This window comes from Stegodyphus dumicola, chromosome 2 (assembly GCF_044657685.1).
Source record: "Stegodyphus dumicola isolate Sdum_Otavi_A_Nest chromosome 2, ASM4465768v1".
NCBI lineage: Eukaryota > Metazoa > Arthropoda > Arachnida > Araneae > Eresidae > Stegodyphus > Stegodyphus dumicola.
This window is the reverse complement of record NC_140769.1, coordinates 90,243,340-90,265,951: the sequence shown is the minus strand read 5'-3', so window position 1 is coordinate 90,265,951 and position 22,612 is coordinate 90,243,340. Positions and strand designations below refer to the sequence as shown.

Here is a 22,612-nt window from a genome sequence, read left to right as displayed (position 1 = left end):
TGTAGTGCTTTTTACTTTAGCACAAACAATTGCAGACATGTCATAAATAGACTTGTCTTAAGTGTGCATATGACACATGCTTTTTTTATGTATATAAACATTGAAGTAATAAAGTTTAATATGAAATTCAACTATGATATTTTAAGAACTTTATTTCTATCAGGCAAATTATAAAAACAAGAACACAGCTACAACCTGGATTACTTATTTAAAAATATACAAAACTAAAAGGTAATGATACGAACTTGCACATTTAACAATTCTACACTGTAATGAGAATACCTCATGCAAATAAAGATGAAGTTAGAAGCAAAAGTTGAAAGTACTGTCTAACCACTCTAGCAAGAACAGTTTGGCTGAGAGGCAAGATGGGTCAGTTTAATTGAAGGGGTGTGGGTAAAAAGCATGGGTATTTTTTCCTCTCGGAGGTCATGGCGGTTGTAATAGCTTTAATATCATTATTAATCTCTCGTGTATTTGAAATAGATGAATAATAAATAATGTACAGGTTACTGGCAATATTATAATGCAGGCTCGAGAGCCGCATGCATTTTCTTGCACGAAGCATGTAATTATTTTTTTCAATAAGTTTTTATACCTTTTCTTCTCTTGTTTGTATGTTGCCATTTTTTTAGTGTAAAATAAAAGTTATTGCTGTGTTCCATCATTGGAGTTTACTTCAAATTGTTTAAGAAGTATCACAGTGAGTGGGTGAAAAGCATGGGTATATTTTCCTCTCGGAGGTCGGGGGTCATTTAGTGCTTTTTCATACAAACGTTGAGTATCGCTGTTACTGACCTTCTTTTACTTTCAAATCTTCATTTTTATGATGAGTTCTAGTGTTCCAGAAAGCTCTAGAAATAAACATTTCTGTAGCGATTTTAAAAAAGTAGTGTATAATGTGATTAAAAATTGTGATGAAGAATCACAATTAGGAAGACTGACCATCCCAGTTATGCAGCCAAAAATGTAAAGGGGAAAAAAGGTATGGTATGTCTAATTAAAACTAAAATAATTTTTATGCAATCTCTTCTCATTAAATTGCTTAATTTTATTTATAGATCATTTGATTAAATTAATAAATATAATTTATTAAAGAATATTTAACAGATAAAAGTTTTTCATTCAATGTTTGAAAATATTAAAAATTAACTAAGATACATTATCTAAATTATTATTAACTTAATTGTTATCTATTAAATTAATATTATCTATTAAAATATTTATAAACTGATGATGAATTGCATTTACAGTATCTTTTAATGGTTTATCTTTGAGATGTCACAATCTGATATTTCTATGCATTTTAATTTAATTCTATAATTTTAAAATTTCACGGTACATCAGCTTAAAATGTATAAAGCGCTGACAAAATTTTTTTGTTGCACAGCACTCGAAAGATAGAGCATGAAATTAAAGAACCATTTAAATCTAACCAGGCTACTGCACTCACCCCTACATCACTGATAGATATGCCCACTTCCGCCCCAAACTTGATGTTTACATTAAATCTGGAATATGTGGCCGAACAGTATATTGTTAACATTTTGTCAATATTATGATCCCTCCAGCTAATTTTTTCAAATAAATATAATTTACACAGCACAGAAGATGGAAAATTGTTTTTAAATCCAGTATAAAACAATGAAATATCCAATCCAGTAATTTTCCAATCCAGTATAAAACAATGAAATAACTGCTTTGAGAAATATTATGCAGTGAAATTTATTTTCAGCAACATGATATACCTATAAAGATGAAAATATCTCAACTATGTAATATTAATCATTTGACACAGCCATTTGTATGTAAGTACAATGAATCCTCTTCATTATATATTTATTCTGCTTTTCTGCAAATTACACTCAGACTTTTTATTAAATAAAAAAAGATGCATAGAGGAAGTATCCAGTTGTGATGAAATTCCATATGCTTTTCAATCTAACATGCAAATAATTGAATTTTGGCAGCCAATAAATAAATAGCTGAAGCTAGACAACATCACATTCAGACAGAAACAAAATTCCACTTCTAAAGCATAGCTTCCATTCAAAATTGACTCTGTCTACTCACTTCAATTGCACCAGTGCCTCGCAAATGGGTTCATGCACAGTATATATCACCATATATCAAGTGATGCAACTGGCATAAAAGAAATAGGGTGGTTAAATTGAAAGATTTGCTCAACATTGACTCACAGCAATGCTGTCCATTCGATGATTTTGGCAAGAATGCTTAGACTGCAACCTACAGTGAAATTTTTCAGTAGTCACACATAAATGATGTTTTTACAATTTTAAAAATGAGTAAATAATGCTTTTTTTTATTAACTAATCTACATAACTTAAAATCCATAAATATAAAAACTGAAACATTAAAACACTTCTTGTAAATTATAAGCATATTTATTTAGTTGGAGATTTGCATTTTATTACTCAAGCGGAAATATAATGAAATCTACTATCACATTTTTGAAGTGAATACTTTAAATCACAAATAATCATAAAAGGGGGAAATCAGAATCTATAAAACATATATCCATATTAAGTTTATGAATTCTGATTCCTATACAGAAATTTTTTAAAAATATTTTACTATTAGATAGACATGGTACTCATTACTAAAACGTACTCATAGTTTATTTACAAATTATGAACATAAAAATTGTAATTAACATACTTAGCGAACTTACAATCTGAATCAGAGAATCTTTTTCAATAACACAGTTATTTGTTTGCCCACATGTTTAACTTTTCAAGGACAACTGCATCAAGAGTTTACATATCTAAGTTTGGTCAAAATGCAGTCTGATTTTTTTAGATAATAAACCTTTTTCACGGCTTGCATTCAAATGAGGTTTTAGTAAGAATGACATCATGACAAAGAGCATTTTATATTTAATCCTCCTAACTGGCAAGGCCATATATATATAAAGAGCCTTGAGTATTTTTTGTGATCTCTTTAAGAAAGTATAAATACCTGCATTTTGAAATATGTCCAAGAAATTAAGGTAATATATTAAAAGTACGTAAATGCAGGTATAAAGTACCAGGGGCATTTTAACATCAAAATCACGAAAATACCTCTTCCTTGTGGCAGTTTTGGGAAATTTGAGCTACCTTAGCCCATGCTGGTCAGACACTTAATGCACCCAGTGATATCTTTTTATTCTGTGATTTCTACCCATACTATATCAATATTCAAAATTGCAACTTCTTTTAAATTATCTATTTAATATATAGAAAATACAATTTCTACTTGATAAAGATTTTTTTTGTCTGTAATGGTTTATTTATGCGATGCATATCGCAACTAATGCAATTGGCACTAACATCTAACTCCTTAGCAAGCTCTCGAGTGGCTGCATACTGATCTTCTTCCACAACTTTTCGCAGGTGGGCCTCATCAACATAAGTAAACCGGCCACAGTGCTCTGCTTCTTGAATGTCATAGTCCTTGTTTTTGAACTTTTGGTATCAAACCAGTGTCATATGATACAAGATTAGTACCTAAAGCTATACACATGATTTGGTGACATACTGTAGCTGACGTTTTGCAACAGAACTGGAAGTAAATGATGGTTATAATCTGGTGGTGTGATAGCTCCATTTCAGACACCTTGCACTTTACCTTCCAGCACGAGCACTTGGCAATTTTACATGAGCACGCGCACTTCGTACTTTTTACGACATCCATTATTTTACCATTTTTGGCACGAAAAACGACAGAAATGAGTGATAAATTTGTTAAGAAATAAACTATTCATCTTATTATTGCAAAATACAAATGATATCACGTTCAAATAAAAGTAAATTATTTTTAATTTCTTATATTAGTGAGATGGAAATGCAATGATATATTTCATTATAGAAAATGTTAACTTTATTATTTAATAATTGTATTTAAAATCGAAGCTAATTTTAATATTCATCAAAGACAAGTATAGACAATAAAAAAGAAAAACACCATGGGAAAAAAGTACGTTTAGCATTATGTACTTCTGCAAGGAAATTTACTTCTTACTGGTTACAAAAACACACTTTAAACTAACTTTAATGTTTTTACTTATTTCTAAAAAATAGAAATAAAAGAAAATAAGGAATGGAAAGAAAATAATTAATGGAAATTGCTATTGTTCTTCCATCCAAAGGTTTCCTTGTCTTCCTTTACTTCATGAGATAATTCTTGAAGAATCCGAGCAAAATCAGCTGGTTGCACATACTTTTTTGCCATGAAAACCGATATAAAATTTACAAAGCCAAATGTATTCAAATTAAAATAATACACAGCAACTAATCACACAAAATTACAAAATATTTGAGAAAAAAATATTTTCTGAATTTTAAAACATGACTATGTGTGTGTTGTAACTTTTAAGGAAAAGCTACCACAAAGCACAAAAGCCCAGTTAAGAAAAAGAAAGTAAATGACTTCCTGTTGGCACATTCCACGATGTGTTGAAGGGTAGAAAAGGAGGAATAGAAATAACCTTCAGACGTCTCAGCTTCGATATGCGAAAAATGTGCATTAAAAACTGAATTTGTCGTAAATTTTGCGCATACGCTCATGCTGGAAGGTTTATGATTTTTTTTAATTCACAACACAGTGTTTGTTCTAAAGTACATCTCTTTCTTTCAAATGCCAAAAATCATGTGACAAAATATGATTAAACACCCCAACGTGAACTGTTTGTGCAGATGATATTTGAGGTAGTGGGAAATGCTTGCTAAAACCAGGTAGATGTTTCATTTGATTTTATTGTACTAATTCCTTTATGCCTTTGAGAAAATATATGCCATTTACAATCATCTTTTCTTCTGTATGCAGATGAAAAGTCTTGTTACTCTTCTTGTTAAAAGTCTTGTCAGATTTATAGAAATTTTAGATGCTTTAATGCAATGAAATTCTGAAGAATATAAGACTATAAATTTCTGGTTTGATAATTTTAGAATCTTATTTTAAGATGGCATAATTCTCAAACTTAAAAAAACTGCCAGTCTAAATCACTATTCACAAGAAGTGCATGCTAAGTTTTCTTTTCAAATCCATACAAATGAAATAAAATGATCTGCACTGTAAACATCCTTTCTACTTGAATGAAAACATAAACAATGATAATTTTCATGCTTTTGATTGCAACCTTCAAAACCATCAAAACTGTTCACTTACCATGTGATAAATGATGTCACAATCATTTTGCCAGTCATCAATGAATGTTTAAGCCAGTTTTGTTTTGCATGCCACTTCCCTTTCCTCCCTTTTCGGATATTCGTGCCTTTTTCCCTATTTTTCAGGGTTCTTACTTTTTAAAGAATTTCAATAGAAACTACAGAGAATCCATAACACGAGTCTATGGGAATGGTTTAAATCATGGCAGAGCACAGCATCAAGAAGGCAGAGTTGATCAATGGAGATGGCAAAATGTGAATATACATACATACACAGCAAACATCAAACCCCTTTGGTTGATATCTGTGACATCCTTACAGCACAATAGTATGTTGATAATATTCTTTGCCCCACTGTGCTGCCTGAGGCAACAAGGTAATGCTTAACCACATACAGCAATCTCTTCTACTGATTGTTTTCATGACTGTCATTTATTTCCTTGCTCAGCTAGATTGCCAAATCTCTTCCCAATACTGCACATTTGGAATCAAAGAGCAGATGCTTCTGGCCATCCCAACACGTCTTGACCTAACTCAACAATCAGAAAAAGTTTGGCAAGAAATTGCACAGATCATCTGTCAAACCTAGCATCAACACAACCTAGTGAAACAAAGCCAAAAAACAGCTTGCATAAGGGTCAGCATTGAGATAATGCCTCCTTGATTGATTTACTATATATAACTGTATCTCATCAATAAAGCATCAGATTCCTCTGAAATTTAAAATGTGTCTTTTTTCCACACATATACATCAGATCTATCAAATTTCTTCTTTGTTGGATAATTCCATCCCCCCTTACAGTATATTTTATTTTCTCTTGCAATAACAAGCAGCTTTATCCAATATGATGTGAAGGTATGTAAATACATGCTGTATTTCATGCTAATTTAATTTTTAAAACATTTCATTTAAATGTGCCAAAATGTATCAGTAATAACAACAGCAACAATAATAATAATAATAAAGAATAAAACTATATTAAGCAATAGGACAGATTACATTTTTAAAATATTTACCTGCAACATGCAACAGCTGTAACAGAATTAGTATGTCCATAACCTGTATACAGACTACTAAAACATGACGATTCGTTTTCAATAAACCAAACTTTTACACTGTTATCCTAAAAAATGAAGAAAATGACATACATATTATAAATGCAATGAAATATATAAGATACAAAATTTTTTCACACATATAAGATTATAATTTTGCATTATAGTTAAAATAGGTAATTCTTTAACAAATCTGATTGTAATATATTTCAAATAGCTTTTATAACCAAGAAGAAATATGCTCATTAATGTCAGAAAGTATGTTGTATAGAACTGATCAATTGTGATTACACTGTTTTAAAACCCTAATTGAAACATTTAGTTTGCTTTGCTTTAGTTAGCTACACAAAACACAACAACAGTTGACGCATATGGAATTGTGCTTAACTATTATCCCTTCTGCTCATACACAGCGTTCAAAAAAGGTGTCAAATGATTACCCCCCCCCTCAATTACAAAGTTTCTTTCAGCAGTAGTAGTAAAAAGGATTTCTAAATACAAAATTTAACATTTCATACTATTTCCAAACAGCAAAATGTTTAATTAGTAAAATGTGAATTACATGCAAAATTCAGTGCTATATCATAATAAATATTTTCTTGAGGCCTGGTAATAAAGCAAATAATTAGTTCTGTTTTAACCACATTTTAGCACTGTTCATCAAGGAATTATGTCCTGTAGAAACTCACTCCCTGAAAGTGATGGGAAATTCGGCAGAGTATTTAACTTTAGTAAATAGTATACTTCATAGCTGCCAGCTTTGAAATCTTACAAACCAAAAGATTTTTGTGAAGGAAAAAAAGAAGAAGAAAGATTTTTGACTTTATACTTCATAGAAGTGATACCATTTCAAAGGAACTCCAAACTGAGTTTAATCCACTTTATAATACACATTTCAGGTTATTGTATTATTTGCAATTCAATTTTGATGTAAAATATTTCAGCATTTAATTAGATATTCTGAAGTTTATTTTCTTTAGCTAACTTCACTTTCTATTTTTCTTAAACTTTACTGAGAAACACCCGAGTGAGTAGTGAAGCTTTTATTTATCAAAGTACCTTTTATTTATCAAAATACCATGAAAACAAAATTAATAATTAATGTACACAGTATTTGTGCTGATAAACTTAGTCGTGTATCATATATTGAAGAAACATAAAATTAAATACACATATTAACGGATTAAACACAGCTTGAATCTTCATATCAAAATCTACAGATATTTACAACAAATTAAGACAACTTAGATCAAATGAAATTTAATAAGAAAAATTATTCTGAAAATAACTAGAAGGAGGGGGATTTAAGCTTCATTAATGCATGCAAGGAAACATTTTCCTTAATTACGTTTAAAAATTAAAAGGTGGGAGATTTGGTGATCCACTGGAAGACCTGGATATGAAAAAGCAGAAGAGTTTGCAGCTACGTATGTATATACATCATAGCATCCAACCTTGAACTATGAAAAGCTAAAAGTTTCTCATGAAAAACAGGAAGTTTCCATGCAGCACAATGATACCATTTGAAAAAAACTCCAAACTGATTAAAAATGGCTTTATAATGCATGATTTAGGTTATACAGTACTATAAGTCTGTAATCCGGACACGTCGGGGCTTCGGCGATTCCAGATTAGGGGTTTTTTCTGGATTATAGATCATTAATTTAAATCTGGTAAGATGGCATGCAGAAATTATACAAATAATAATATGAAACCGTAATTTATGAAATAAAGAGCAGTTATAATCTAAAGGGTATCAAAATTTACAAAAAAAGCTTAATATTTATTTGTTTACCTTATTAAACATTTCTTTCAATGTAAGTTGTTTAAGTTGCTTCGTTTTTTGTGCTAATACTTTCTCTTTAATTCTATAAACAGACATAATTTCTTGTTTAGTTACAAAGTTCCACTGTTCAAGTCCTGTAATTGCTGTGTCAAGAATACCGACTAACTTGTCAATCAAAATTTTTTCATTTTCAATAACCTCTCTGTCACTTTCTTCACTATCGGAAGCAGTATTTTCTGGATCTAGAACCATATACAGATTTTGCCGCCCGTTAATTGATTGATGATTGGGGCATTGTCGTCGCAATGAGAAACTTTTGTTATATCATCTTCATTTATTACCACTTCTCCACATTTCTTTTTACAAAATCCAATAACTGGAAAATTTCATCATTAGTTTGCGATGTCCGAAAACCTTCAAATTTGCAGCAATCATCTTCATCGTCCTCACCATGAAATATGGTAGATGGCCATATGCTTTATGGCCATCAAAAATTGTCTTCTTTATTACATAATTAAAACAAAACTACATTACATGAAAAATTATTCATATCTCAAAAATACTTACAGAGACAAAAAAAAAAGTGCAATTACCCCTGTAATTTTGGTTTTCTATTGGTTTTTTGTACACACTAGTATGAGTTGCAAACTTACTTTTCTTAAATGTTAATGTTACCTTTTGTAACGTATGCAGGTAATAATAAATATTTTATGCAGCTTTATACATTGTATTTATTACGTATCTGAAAGTTTTAGCTACAACTTAATATTTCATCTTGGTTATGATCATTTCTAAACAGGAAATGGCACAGGAAATATTTTTTGGCATATTTTTTAAAGGATCAAATGAAAATCCAAACATGCAAATAAAAATAAAATAGCATAAAAGCTAATTTATATTTTTTTATTAATAAGATTATAAAAGTTTAACTTGTAATATAATTTTATTAAGCAAAACATTTTGCAAATGCAATGCAAAGTATCTGTAAGAAAGCAGATGTTTCACTATGAATGCAATAGCAAAAACAAAAAACAAAAAAGAAGAAAAAACCTCAAATTTGTTCTTATGGTCATGTTACACCGTCTAGATAAAGAAAAGTAAACTAAAATAAATAACATGAGATAGTCAAAAAACATGGAAATGATATGCCCATTCCACATACACTCAGGTCATACTGCATAAAAAATGGTTGCCCGTATGATGCATGGGCAAAACTGTTAAACATTAAATATAAAGCTTAATTTCTGTAAACCTGTTTCAGTATGTCATGACTTTCTTTCATAGATTTATTGGACCTGAAAGAGGCCTTTAAATTTGTTCAATGCTACATTTTATAATTACTACTACACCTTTGCCAAGAGAATTATTGACAGAAATCTATGATGTCTATTTCTACAGTCCCTTCATACATGTTCAAACATATTAAGGAGTATATTGCTTAGGAAAGCCATGTCTCTTCACTAAGATAGTTTTTCTACTATTTAAAATGTAAACTGCGCAATATAAAATTGTGAGGCATGTTTAAGCACACCCACTATTGCATCAATCAAGGATATATCCTCAGAAATTAATAAATTATATGTTGAACTCAGCATGTTTGTCTGCAAATCCATCTTTTCATCTATGCAATATTGTCAAGCTATCTTCCATGACGCATTTTATTTGTGTTTAAGCTACATCTGTCTACAACATTTAGGCCATGACTAAAAAGTGAACTGGTTTCATTTTATGCAAAAACTACATCATCAGATATATATATGTAAAATATAAAAAAATACTACGGCTTTGCTCTACGCGAACATGCAAACTTTAATTAACTTTCAGCAATTCAGGATCTTCCCCCGAGACCAGTACCTTCTAGAATTTGCTAGCCTATTACGTAACCACGACTATAAATATTGAGTATGCGCCATTTTTCAGTCAGGCTGCTTCCTAATATCGCTGCTACAAGACTCTGTGCTGCTCTGTCCATCTTTCTTTCCTTTGTTAGAATTAGTTATGATGCAGACTTTGTTAGAATTAGTTATGACGAAGTTTAAATTCAATCCTACTTAGTTAAAATCACTGTGAATATGTAATTTAGAGAGTTTCATATAAAATGAAAATGATCTGCTAATTGGAATAGATAAAAATGGGCAATTAAAAGCTAAATCAATTTCTGTCGTCTATGGATATGGGCTTACCACTCTGCTAAAGAAATGCCTGAACTTTGATGCCAAGCTTCACCACGACTGCAGAAATATCACATATATATTGGAAAAATGGAGAGTTTATGATTAGGAGACCTTCCACTTCCATTACATTTCTATATTAATCACACAGAATCACTCCTCATTTCACATTTTAAGTTAGTTTTTCAGTTGTAAGTTAAAAACCAGTATTATTCTGGACTATGAAGACAACTATCACTTTTATAATACCATATTTACTCATATATTTCTACTCTTCATGTAATTTTCTCCCTAGTTGTTTCAGCATATGATTTAGAAACTTCTGGTTTATGGTAACAATTTAAAATATGCAAGCAGGAAGGTATTTCATGTAGGTAAAAAGAGTATTATTGAAATTAATAAATCTTTTGAATTGCATAATATAATAATATTAGTGTGTCTATGCGAGCATTTTAATGTGTTTATCCTTTAAAACATCTCTCTCTTCAGAAAAAGCATCCACTGCATATTTATTCCCTCCCTATTTTCAAATGCTAAAATTAGTAAAAAGAGGGGAGAACATGACAGCAAATACTATTAAAAAACACAATTTAGAAAGATATGCAAAACTTTATTTATAGAATATTCTTTCAGTTTTACTTTCTTTTACTGATACAAATCCACAAGTAAATAAATTCTATTTTGGCTGGAGGGAAACTTCCATAAAAATACAAAATTAAACACAAACAGAAAACTATCTCAAGAAAGATCTTTAACATTTTAGAACTAAATGGAAAATGGAGTCTCCAGATTTTTTTTAAATTCTTTCAGGACAGTAAATTTAAAGTACACATACATAGAAATTGTTTTACAAACCTTTGAGCCACTAACAAGAATATGCTTATGCTGGCGAAACACGTCTAATGCTAATACTATATCCAAATGACCCTTGAGCAATTGACAACTCAAAGATGGAAATTGAAAAATTTTTATCTGAGCGCTATTTGTAGCTACAGCAAGACGATCATCTTCAGCACCCATGAACTTAATGCTCAATATATCATCATTGTAACCTATGAACTAAAGAAATATTTAATAATAAAACTATAAATTCAGCAGCTAAAAAATTTGGTAATGTATGAATATTTTCAGTTTTATCAGTTCATAAAGTACATATAAATTAAAATAGTAAAATTTCTTTATAAAATAGAAAATTGTAGAAAATTTTGCTTCTGGTGTACATCAAAAATACCACTTTCATAGAACCTTTTCATGATTACTTTGTTATAGCAATAAGAGAAATAACTTCAGTAATAAATAATTTAAGTTTAATAAAAATGTGCCTTCTTTGTTTTCACAAAACATTTAGTAATAAATAACTTACTTTTTTAATGATCATCAACGAGTTCAGCTTAGATTGCAGTTAGGCACCGCAGCAGGTGCAAATGAACACAGTTTGCATTACACATTTATGATTGACAGATGTCGTGCATATTTGGGAAGTTGGTGTATTTAATTATGGCAAAGCACACTCTGGCTATCTGCCTAAGGGATGGGATGCCTTCGTGGAAGACTTTCTAAGGGAAACTGGCTCATATACACGTTACACTTGGGGAAAACCACAAAAACACCCAGCCCGTTCGTGGGATTCGAACCTCGGACCGAACTACCAGTGTTCGGCGACTTTACCGCTTGGCCGCTCCATATTTGGGAAGAAAGAATTGTTTAATACAGTCAAAAGTCTTTAATCCAGACTCGTCGGGACTTCGATTCCGGATTATAGGTTTTTCTGGATTACAGATCATCAGTTTAAATCTGATAAGATGGCATGCAGAAATTATAAAATTAAAAATATGAAACCGTAATTTATAAAATAAAGAACAATTATGATCTAAAAGGTATCAAAATTTACAAAAAAAAAAAAAAAAGCTTAATATTTATTCGTTTATTTTATTAAACATTTCTTTCACCACGCGCATGCGTAAAGCATACATTACGCATAGTCGAAATTAGAAAACTGCAACCAGAAAACTATTTAATAATTATAATGACGAGGAATTTGATTTAAATCACATCAAAGATGGAGTACATCGAGATGAAATACTACATTTAGTAAGAAATTATAAGCTGAATAAAATAAAAACATCTGCCCTGAAGATAAGGATACTGCTGACAGGTCCACTTTCAGTTCATTGCAACTTCCAGTTCATTGTGTGATGTCCCCCCCTTCGCTAAGCAGCATGAAATCGATAAACAGATTTTGGAATGGTTAGAGAAACAAAGGATATGCCTTTATCCATTTTTTGCAGCAATTCCACTTTTTGTTTGATGGTCATTGAAACATGCTTTCTCTTTGTAGATCCTTTGGCAGCTGCAGAATCGGAAATTCTTTTTGACATAATCGAAGATTCAAGCTTACTTTTATAAAATTGCTCTAACTGTCTGCAAAAAATAATAAGCCAGATCCAATTAGAAGATTAAGGAGCAACACAATCTGCAACATTAACTAAAATAGATAATTAGATAATTTTGGCTAAGCTTATACCGTCCGTTATACATTAAACGCGCATGCGTAAACGTATTATGCGAATGTGTAAACGTATTATGCGAATGTGTAAACGTATTATGCGAATGCGTAAACGCATATGCGCACGCGTAAAGGTATTTTGAGGTCCAGATTATAGATTATTCCGGATTATGGATGTCCGGATTAAAGACTTTTGACTGTACGTTGAATGCCATTGCGGTAATGGGTGACTGGCACTAAGTTTGTTCATAGTGCCACGGGATCACTAACAACTGGCAAAGCCAAGATTACTAGAAACCCATAATTTGAGTAAATTTTCAATTTTTTCATACTAACATTGTTACTAAAATGGTCTGAAGAAATTAATGTGATGAAAAACATACAAAAATAATTTTATTTATATACATAACAAGAATGCTTAAATATTATGCCTTCATTTTGCGATGTGTAATACTAAAACACTCCCAAGCAAATGAAAGATAAACCAACGCAGTCTCCACAATATGTCATAACTTTTTTGGCATATTTTTTTGCCTTTAGCCTACTTAGGTTTTTAAAAAAATTTTTATAGCATGTTTTACAAAATCCTCACGTGACCCTAGATTTTAGCGGCTTTTTTAAGTTCATGACATGGTACAAGTTCACGACTCAATAAGAGTTGATAAGTTCATTAACTTCTCTGTTGTAATTAATATTTCATCACAATATTCAATGCATAATGAGAAATTCATGCTGGCCAGATGGGCAAGTCATCTAAAATTAGTGTGACATTCAACGCATTTATCTCGCAACCACCAGACATTTAATGAAAAACTGAATATGCAATCACTCGGCAAAAGACACTCATTGGAATGGAAGTTTGAAAATTTGCATATTCATTTACAATACAGCTTCCTAACCTCTTGTTGCTAAAGAACAGTACTTAAATTTAGAGTTTTAATATTAATATGAATACAAAAACTTAATCTATTTCAGGGAACAGAAAAAGATTTTAAGGCAAACTTATTTATTACAGATAGGTGCTTGACTGCTATTTGTTTCTGTAGAGATCATGCCTAAAATTTAGTTCATGTTTACTCTACACAGGGTGAAAATTCTGCACCGCCATTATATGCAGTTAATAGGAACCAAATTCATGTTGAACCTGCAAGATTCAACGGTCTTTCCATTTAGTGATCAGCTGGTCTTATTATTTTTTAACCCGTCAGCACACGTGCTGGGGTAAAATCTACCCCACGTGTAGTCTTTTCTTAGAAAATAAGGTAAGGTCGTACGTGACCTTTCTAGTACTTTATGTACCTTTCAAGATCAAGGTAAGGAAGGGGTCGTCCAGGGGAATGTTTCCCGTATCCTAGAGATTTTGTGTTTTCAGAGAAGTAATGTGCAATGGGATTGTAGCTATCCCGTGCGTGTACTAACGTTTCACTTCTAGAGAGACATTCATTGAGATGAGTGCATACGAGCGAGAACAGTAATGACTGCAGTTTCTTCTCGCTAGTATTGAAACTGATAGCGAAATTGACGATTCCAATTCTAAGTGGAAATTTGAAAAATCCAACTGAGTGTTTATTGAAACTTTTTGATGAAGAAATAATGGAAGATTTGGTGAAATCAACAAACATTTACATTTCATCAATACGATTCTCTAGAGAACGTGATGCACAAGAAACGAACATAGCTGAATTGAAGGCGTTGTTTTTCCTAATATATTACGCTGGAGTGCTGAGACTAGCACTTCGCAAAGCAAAGATTTGTGGTCAACTGTTTCTCAAATAACAATGTCTATCAATCGATTCTACTTCCTGTTGAGGTGTATTAGATTTGATGACATAAATTTACGAGCAGAGCGAAAGATGGCGGCTAGACTTGCGCTTATTAGAACTCTTACTTCATATGTTCTCTTACTTCATATGTTCCAAAAAAGAGTAAATCGGTTCTTGTTCTATCATCCATGCATGAGGATAATCAAATCGATCCATTGTCTAAAGAGCAGCTCAAGCTCGAAATAATAACTTTTTGCAACTCTACAAAAGGTGTTTATACTGCTGAGGAGTTATGTAGAACTTAGTCTGTTTCAAGAAAATGCTGCCGCTGGCCTCTAACGGTAATTTTCGAACTAACGAATATTGCAGGTATAAATGCTTTTATTATTCATCGATCAAATAACGACCAAGTGAATATGAACCGAAGAGCTTTTCTCAAAGATTTAGCATTAGAGCTTGTAAAAGAGCATGTCCTAAAAAGGGCTGCTATTCTATCTCTCTCGAAAGAACTCAAAACTGGAGTAAAAAGGTTGGCAGGAATAGAAGATGCAGCAGACCTTCACCCTAAGAAATTGTTTGTAAAAATATGTTGTCACACTATGTGAGGATTGTTCAAAACTAGATTATTTGAATAATTAAACTCAGGTAGGAGGGGGGCGGAAAACCTACGTGTTACTTATATTTTTTAATTATTCATATCTAGAATTTATTCTTTGATATGAATAATTGTATGACATTGTATTGAGTTTTAAGGAAAAAAGCTAGTAAGAATGCAGCCTTTTCATATTCCTCTAGTGCTTTATCAAACCACTCTTTATAATAAACATTTATGTTTAAAAAATATGTATATATGAAAACTGATTTTTCTAATATAAGAAAGCATGTATGTATCTTATATAAGTTAGTAATTTTGCATAAATTTCGATTTTTATGGCTTACTTTAGGTAACCAGTATGGAAATGTTTGTATAACTTAAAGTAAGATTATCTCGAATTAAAACTGGAAAAAAGATTTAACAGAATTCACAAAGCTATTAGTCATCTATACATTCATTTAAAACAAATAAAATGCATTTATTTATACATTGGGGGAGTGAACTACGAAAAACAAACATTGGGGTCAAATTTATCCCGCGTGTATACTAACGTAGCGCAGTGAAGAGCGTGTGCTGAAGGGTTAAATTAATATGTCACTTAATTTTTCTATTACAACAGAACTCAATTTATCTCAATTAACTGGGACTGTAGTTTATTTTGAAAGCTGAAATGCCTGAATAATTGGATTATCTTTCTACAAACCAATTAAATTTGTAATCACTGGACTAGCTAAAAAAGTATTGCAAAAATTCAATTATCTTACTTATCACTGAGAAGAAATAATAAATGTAAGTAAGCTCATAGAGTCACTAGAACTTTCAGAAGCAGAAAACAAAAATCAGCAATGGTGTGTTTCCAGTAACACCACAAAATCATCCAGCCAAGTTAGGAAGCAAAACATTCTTTACATTCTCCATCACTTAAAAAGGATGACTAGAGAAGAAAGGACTCAATTACCAAATCCAAATGACGATGAATTATCATCAAGCATGCTTTTTGGGTGCCACTTATAAAATCATTAGGGCATAATTTCAAAGCATAAAATGAGAAATCACCAGTTTAAATCAAAATTTTCCGATTGCTGATCAAACATGCTTCCAATTACACTACAGAAGCACATGGGCAAAGACTTCAAAATTCTTTATAAGTTTTTTAAAATAAAATCTTACGTTCCAAACTATTAAAAAAGTTTCCAAACTATTAAATAATTTTAACTTATTAAAAAGATAACTTAAATATTACATTATTTATGCTAAGCATCATTCCTACGGTATTTCAAAGTGAGATAAGCGTTACATCAGATTGAAAACGTATTTAATTGATATGCATACTTGTTATAATGTAAACCCCAAAGTAGAAACTACCCAACTACACTACTCATTTTTAAAGGACAGTTATACTACAAAAGAAAAAAATTTCTAAAGAGAAAACTAAATAAAATAGCCTACCTCATGAGTGCAGAATGCAACTATGGGCTAATAAAACTATCAGATATCAAACATAATGTAGGAAAAGTATTGCGTACGGAAAAGATTACATTATCTATTCAACTGCCTCCTTTTCAAGGAGTTAAATAATTGTTCTTCAGTACTGCTAGCAAAAGTTCAAACTTTTTTATTACTTTTCATTTCAGAAGAATGATCTAATTCCCTCCTATCTCTCCTCTCTACTATATTTTGGAAAACATTTGGGTTTCTTTGACTTTTTTAAGGACGTTTTAATATTGCTTTACCATTTTTTCCCCTGAATACTAAGAGAGTGGAAACCCTGTAAATACTTCTGGCTTTAGTAGAGGCCAAAGACTAAAAATGGCTAGTGCCTGCCATTAAAAAAAAAAAAAAAAAAAAAAAAAAAAAAAATTGTTGTAATATACAAATATTTAACTAATATGAGGAACAATATTCAATATTTTATATTCAAGAAGGAATAATACTTTATCCTCAATAATAAAAATTTAACCACCCTCTAAAAAAAACGAGATATACAAAGAGGTTCTACATGAAGATGAAACTGACATAACATCAACATTTCCTGTTTCAAGAATAAAGCTTTTATTGTGGCTAAGCAATAAGTAATGCAATAAAAAAAGGGCAGCAGGTCCACATACAAAATGTGTTTACTTTTCAATTATATATATTATATACATCTGTCAAGCTGCAATATCATAAATATTCCCCTATTGCATGGTTTGTTTTATTATTATTATTCAAAACTATAAAAATATTTAAAAACACAAAGTAAAAACAAGTTTAATGTTATTTGTTCTAGACCACAAGTGATCTTAACCCCCTGAGCGTTACGGCTTTTTCAGGAAACAGCATGAAAAATAATCATGTGTACTCATCTGGTCTGTCGCAAAAACGGCAAGTATTTTGACTCAAACTACTTCAAAAGCATGCCCCCTTACCATGTGGATATAATTAAGCTAATTCTCTCCTCTGTTGAATTTAGCAAGTGAAATTAGTTTTTCTCCCTATGGTATCTTCGTCACAGGATTGGTTGCTAAAATGTTATTTTATCTCCTATTTGGCTACGTTACAGTTTGCATACTAACACATATGCTGTATATTGCTCGTACCTTAATCAAGATATGTGCCAAATAAGAAAGTTAGTAAATATGCATCAGTAATAGAAACTACGTAAAATGCTTTAAATTTCCAGTTTTTTTTAAGGAATTGCTTCGATGATGGTGAAAAATTTATCTTGCATTCTTTACAGTTATTTTCTTAGAAAATACTTTTTAATATACAAAGGGAATTTGTGAGAATTTTTGCCCTCATGTTCTAATTTTTCGAATACAAATTATTCGCAAATTATTTTAATATTATGTTAATATTTAGTTTTCAAATATTTTAAGTTTATTCCAGATTAAAGTATTGGATTTAAATAATTCTTTAGATTGCATCATAAATTTATTAGAAGTTAGTTATTTATGATATCGCTTTGACTTGTGAGAAATAAGTAAAGTATTGTAATCGTGAAAAATTTTGATTTTCACATTTCAAAGGAAATTTCCATTTCGATTAGTTCCATCATGATGCTTACACATACGTATGTCACATAACTTCACCATAAAATGCTGAAATTTTATATTTAGAACTTATGACTAGTTTTAGCGCGATGTGTGTCCGTACGTATGTATTCATGTATATCGCATAACTCAAAAACGGTAAACCGTAAAATGTTGAAAGTTTCTGTATGCGATTGCTGTAACATCTAGTTGTGCACCTCCCTTTTTATTGCAATCGGCAGTTTCAAACGGGCATTTTGAAATGGAAGAGCCTATTTTATTTTCAAACGAAATAGGTTTAAACGAAGTTTAGCAAAAAATGTGTTTAATTTATTTGGTGTACAAGGAAGTCATGTGATGTCCGCATCAGATTTTTTAAGATGTTTCAAAATAAATAAATATATGGTTTGAATATCAAACGATCTCAAATATATGAGGTTCATTTGTTTGTAAATAATTTACAGGAAAGATAAGAAGTAATTTAAATAGCATATCTTGAAGATAAGCACATTAAATACACTTTTTTTAAAGCAAAATTTAAAGAATAACTGATAGTTGTAATCAGTTATTCTTCAAATTTTGCTTTAAAAAAAATTTGTATACAATATTTTACAAAAGGTATTTAAATTTTCTTTAAATACCTTTTGTAAAATATTATATATGAAACCAGATATTGTTTTCAGAAAAACAATTTGTAGAGTGATTAGGTTTTTTTTATGCTAAGGACGTGAAAAATGAGCAATGTCCTTGCCGGGATTCGAACCTGGACCTCTCAAATATGCGCTGAGAGTGCTATCATTACACCATAAAGGATGCAGTGAGAAGTTAGAAAATACCTTATATACTCCGCCTTTTAAAGGCCGACTGGAGATTAGGAGACCCAACTGCCAAATCCTGGTGGTGAAGAATCATCATCCATCCCCCTTTTTTTTAGTTCGGACGACACTGTAGAACATTAGGTTGTTTGTGGAGGAGACACATCAAAAATGAGCAAAGCCCTAGCCGGGACTCGAACGTTGGACCTCTCGAATATACGCCGAATGCACTACGTTACACCACGAAGGCATGTAGAAAGGAGGGAGAAAATACCTTATAACTTTAAGGAGGAAAGTATTGTTTTAAAATGAATATCACACAATAATTTCCATCTTAAATTGTCTTTCTGAAAAATACTTTTTATAATATTCATTCTATAGTTCATCTAAAGCAATATTTCTATACATAAATTTGATATTCTTAAAGTTATGTTATCTAAATGTATTTATAAGCAGTCAGTTAAAACACAATATAACAACTGCACAAGATCTACATAAAGATCCATTTCTATTGTCTATTTCCATATATTCTATTATTCGTTTCTGTCTACTCTATGATCAGCCAAAATAGAGTTATAATTATCCTCTTGAATATTTGAACGGGTAAAATATGTCAATATGGCATATGCGAACAAGTAAAATTATCTCATTACTGTAAGAGATGTTGAATGTGAAACTTCCTTTAAAAAGGCGACAAAACATATGACAGTTTTAGGTTTAATTTAGTTTATTTGATTACAGCAAAGTAAAAAAGTGTTATCTTACTAATGAAAGTATGTCTTCGTGAAGAACTTCCCAAGGGAAATTGGCTGGTATTGAACCACAGAAGGAAAATCATCGAAGCGTCCATGCAGTCAACCTGTTTGCCAGAACTTGAGTCCGGGTCGAACTACCAGTGTTCAACGATATTACCGCTCGACCATTGGCTAACCCATATTTATTTAGGAAAATTTGCCTTTGCGTGCTATGTTAAATTTTTAAATATATGTGACATGCAAATTATTTAGCCGATGCAATGTAATAGCAAATTATTTAATGACTCGATTCTTGTATTTTTCTACGAAACTGGTTTTTCTGATGGCCGACTGGATAAGACCACAAAATCTGGTCCTTCGATATGGATTCGAATCATGGCATACAGCTTGGCTACATAGGAACTTTTTAGGATTTCTCTGTGTGAAATACAATTATGAGCCAAGTTTCCTTTCAGAATCTTCCACGAAAGCATTCCACTTCTTAGTCAGATGATTCAAGAATGTTTCATCGTTTTCAATTAAAATAAACAAGCTTCTTAGGAAGTACGATGTAAAGTATACATTAATAATTTAATTTTTCCAAAATATTCTTATTAAAAATCTATTTAACAATGATTATTTTGTTTATACATCCTATTAAATTATGAATATTTTTTTTAGTTTTTTGTTATCTCTTTTTCTGTGTATTATAAAAATTCAAGCATTCAGAATTTAGCACAAAAATAAAATATTTCCATAATAACAAATATAATGTTTGCAGTCGAAATTACGTAAGAAAAATACAATATTTTTTTGCAGCAACACTATGCTTTGGCTTATTTGACTAATGTAAAGCATTCTAGGGATATCTGCCTAAAAGTAGGGATGCCTTCCTTGGAGGACTTTTTAAGAATTCAGGATTAGTATTCCATTATTTCAATGCCAAGACGCCTCCTGAAATCTTTGTTATAAATATTAAAATTTTAAAGCCTTAAATCATAGTAAATACAGTTTCTGAAACTTATTATATTCATACAACTGCTTCGCAGTTGAAGATCACTTTCTATTTTGAAATTTCTTGCTGTAGGACTAATGTAAAAGTTAAATTTCATAAATTAGTGTATGTAGATAAAATGATTTATATAGCATCTAGATATAATCCGAAATTTTTTTGGATTGAAAAGGTGACGATTGGTTTAGAATCAACAAGTTAAAAAATAATCGAACATAATATCCATTTGGAAATACATTCCATATAATTTTCGAAGTTAAGATGTCCAACAAATCATGTAATGCTGTCATGCTGGAACATTTATAAAGACTTACCTTTTTTTGCCTTGCGTGCCCTGGTGGTGCAAGTAGTGGCAGGTCCAATTAGTAAATTGAAAGATCTGTGATTCGAATTTCAGTCTTTAAGAGAGGAGAATATATGGAATTAACAGCACATCCAGCTGAATAAGTTTGAAGATTCATGATTGTGTTCAAGGCCTCATCAATATGCCGAACAGCTAAGACCTCTGAATCTGAATACTGGTAGTTCAGTCTGGTCGATCTCAGGCGAACGGGCTGACTGAATGGTTGGTTTTCGTGGTTTTCCTCATGTGTAATATGCTAGCTTTCTTCAGAATATCCTCCACGAAGGCATCTCTCCTCTTAAGTAGATAGTCTTCATAGCTCCATATTTAAAAAACTGAACCGACCATGATTGTGATCCTGCCAAGTGTGTTGTTAAGTTTACCTGTTTCGTGGCTTTAAGCACCTAATGGATTCTATATATTATTATTATCAATGAATTCCTCTCAGGAAGTTATACAAAAATGTATTAACAGCATAGATTTTTTGAAGATATTTTTCTTTCTGAGAAAAGTACTCAGTAAAATGACGGATTTCGAATTTGAAATTTTTATCATATTCGGTTAGTAAATTAATTGATATAATGTTATTAATGTTACTACTTAGTTATCTATGCTTTCATTGAAAACCCTTTAAGAACATATTATAAAGGAAAAAATTATTTTTGTTCTTTTTTTAGTTTATCTATGCATTATAATATTAACAAATAAAGCAATATTTGCGTTATTGCTGCCTTACAAGTATTTATACAATAAAATAAGCACTGTAACACAGCAACAACGATTAAATGCCTTCTTAGATAACAACTCTAATTAAAACTACTAACTAAAAACGGCAAATGAATTTCCCAAAATGTAGACTTTTCTAGTATGTTGTAAAGTAAGCTTTAAAATATTTTGGAAGAGCTAGTCAGAAATTATGTGAAAGGAAGTGACTCCAGTTTTCATTTTTACAAACTTTTGTATAATGTATCAATTTATTTTAAGCCATTTTAACCAGTAATTACAACTTAATATTGTTTCAAATAAAAAATAAGGAATGGAAGCATTCACAATGCTCAAACACAGCATATTTAAAACAGTACAAGACTTTGCTAGGAACCTTTGTTAGGAGGAAGCAACTGATTGAAAGCATGTGTTCAAATTATTACATCTGCCATTTATGTTGTGAGAAAAGGTACGTCTTTTGTATGCGTATGTTTAAAAACTTGTTTTTCCATTCCATAAGTAAAGCAGTCCCCCAGGGGTGTAATTACTCTTAGGCGATAAATCTGAACTGCTGCAGTTCTTCAAAACCGCGAATTGAATGTACCTACGATGACTTTACTGAATGATCAAAGCCATCTGTTATTATGAACCATTTTAAGCTTTCCTTTAGAATTACAGAAGATTACATGTACAGGTTTTTTACACATCTACAGCTATTCTTTTTTAATCACTGTCATTTAACATAAATGTAAAATCAATCAATATTTAGTCATTCCTTCATGTAGCATGTCAAAAAAAAAATTCTCTTAAGTCAAATGTTCATGGTTGAAGTTGCTATGTGTATTTCTTTAATTTAAGCTATGGAAGTTAAAAACACGGCGATCATCTGCATATGTGAAAACAAAGTTATGGTAAAATACTTGATCTCTAATACATGAGATTAAATT

The 22,612-nt window shown here is 31.0% G+C and overlaps 1 protein-coding gene across 3 annotated transcripts in view; it reads right to left on the bottom strand.

Moving 5' to 3' along the window:
- The window catches only part of LOC118201713 (transducin beta-like protein 3), a 175,512-nt gene that overhangs the window by 65,921 nt on the left and 86,979 nt on the right, over positions 1 to 22,612 (bottom strand). For all 3 annotated transcript variants that reach the window (XM_085810869.1, XM_085810870.1, XM_085810871.1), the window contains 2 exons: positions 11,037 to 11,240; positions 6,186 to 6,292 (listed from right to left, as the gene is read on the bottom strand). In XM_085810869.1, coding sequence (XP_085666995.1) covers positions 6,186 to 6,292; positions 11,037 to 11,240 — 311 coding nt within the window. The remainder of the gene's footprint in view (positions 1 to 6,185; positions 6,293 to 11,036; positions 11,241 to 22,612) is intronic.